The 1,168-nt window shown below is 45.5% G+C and overlaps 1 protein-coding gene across 1 annotated transcript; it reads left to right on the top strand.

The window, feature by feature from the left end:
• Positions 1-277: 277 nt before the first annotated feature.
• Positions 278-1,134, top strand: LOC128277153 (angiopoietin-1-like; the record flags this gene model as incomplete). Its single annotated transcript, XM_053015596.1, has 1 exon — positions 278-1,134. A coding segment is annotated over exon 1 (857 nt), but the record flags the coding sequence as incomplete, so codon positions are not given.
• Positions 1,135-1,168: the final 34 nt, after the last annotated feature.

Below are 1,168 nucleotides of genomic sequence, written 5' to 3'. Positions count from 1 at the left end.
CAGTGTCACATCATTAGTTTTAAGTACTCACATAATTATCAAGCTATGCAATGAAGATTCTCTTATCACCCAATTATTTATAAACCATAGACTTGAATATTACATCAAGTTGTTGCTCGCAACTACGTAATCGCAATTTTACCCAACACCAAGTTAACGCTGTTCTTGTTTCTTTACTCCTCTATAAAGCGAATTTTGGACGCTCGAACTCATTTGTGTATTTTGGAAACGATAAGCCAGCAGAGTGCCGTAGTGTCGTGAAGTGTGTTTCGGAAGCATGGGGACTCTAGGATGGATAGTGTTCTTGTGCATCGTCAGCAGTGCTAGATCGGGTGACACGATTTACAACGAAACTGCTTCTGCTACACCAACTATTGGTAGCTTGTTTGGATATGCTTTCGAGATGCTCATGGCAAAGCTAGATCACATGCAGCAAAGTGTTCTGGAACTACAGACCGAATTGGCCAAGCAGCGGGAAGAGCAAGCGCACATGACCGTGGGACTAGACAACATGCAGCAAAGTTTTCTGGGGCTACAGAGCGAATGGGCCAAGCACCGGGAAGAGGCTGCGCGAGGCCAAAATAACAGCGATAACAGCCTGGTCGATATTAAGAGGGCCGTGCAGAACAATTTCGATTCGATGCGTCGATTGGAGGATGATGTTGGACGCAACTTTAGTCGCCTACAGGACCGATCATGGCAGATCTTGACGCAAATACTTACGAATGTCACAACGAAGACCAATCCTCTTTCATATGTACCCTATCGCTCGTGCAGTGATATTTGGAATGCACAGTCTGGAGTATATATTATCCAGGCGAACGTTGAAAGCATCCCTTTTATGGCGTACTGCCAGCGGGATATGAAGGGTGGAAGCATCTGGTTGGTGATACAGCACCGATTCGACGGATCGGTGAACTTCTATCGCAACTGGAAAGAGTATCGGAATGGTTTTGGTGACATTGAGAAGGAGTTCTGGATCGGACTGGAACGAATACATCAGCTGACATCGGGGCAACCCCATGAACTGATGGTTGAGCTGAGAGACTTTAAGGGGAATTATAAATTTGCACTCTACGAAGCATTCGAGATCGGCAGTGAAGCCGAACATTACAATCTAAAAACCCTTGGAGCGTACAACGGAACTGCAGGCGATTCTCTGTCATAT

The sequence above is a fragment of the Anopheles cruzii genome, unplaced genomic scaffold (assembly GCF_943734635.1).
Source record: "Anopheles cruzii unplaced genomic scaffold, idAnoCruzAS_RS32_06 scaffold04238_ctg1, whole genome shotgun sequence".
In the NCBI taxonomy this organism is placed as follows: Eukaryota; Metazoa; Arthropoda; class Insecta; order Diptera; family Culicidae; genus Anopheles; species Anopheles cruzii.
The sequence above is the reverse complement of the archived record's forward strand: the minus strand, read 5'-3'. Positions and strand labels throughout refer to the sequence as shown.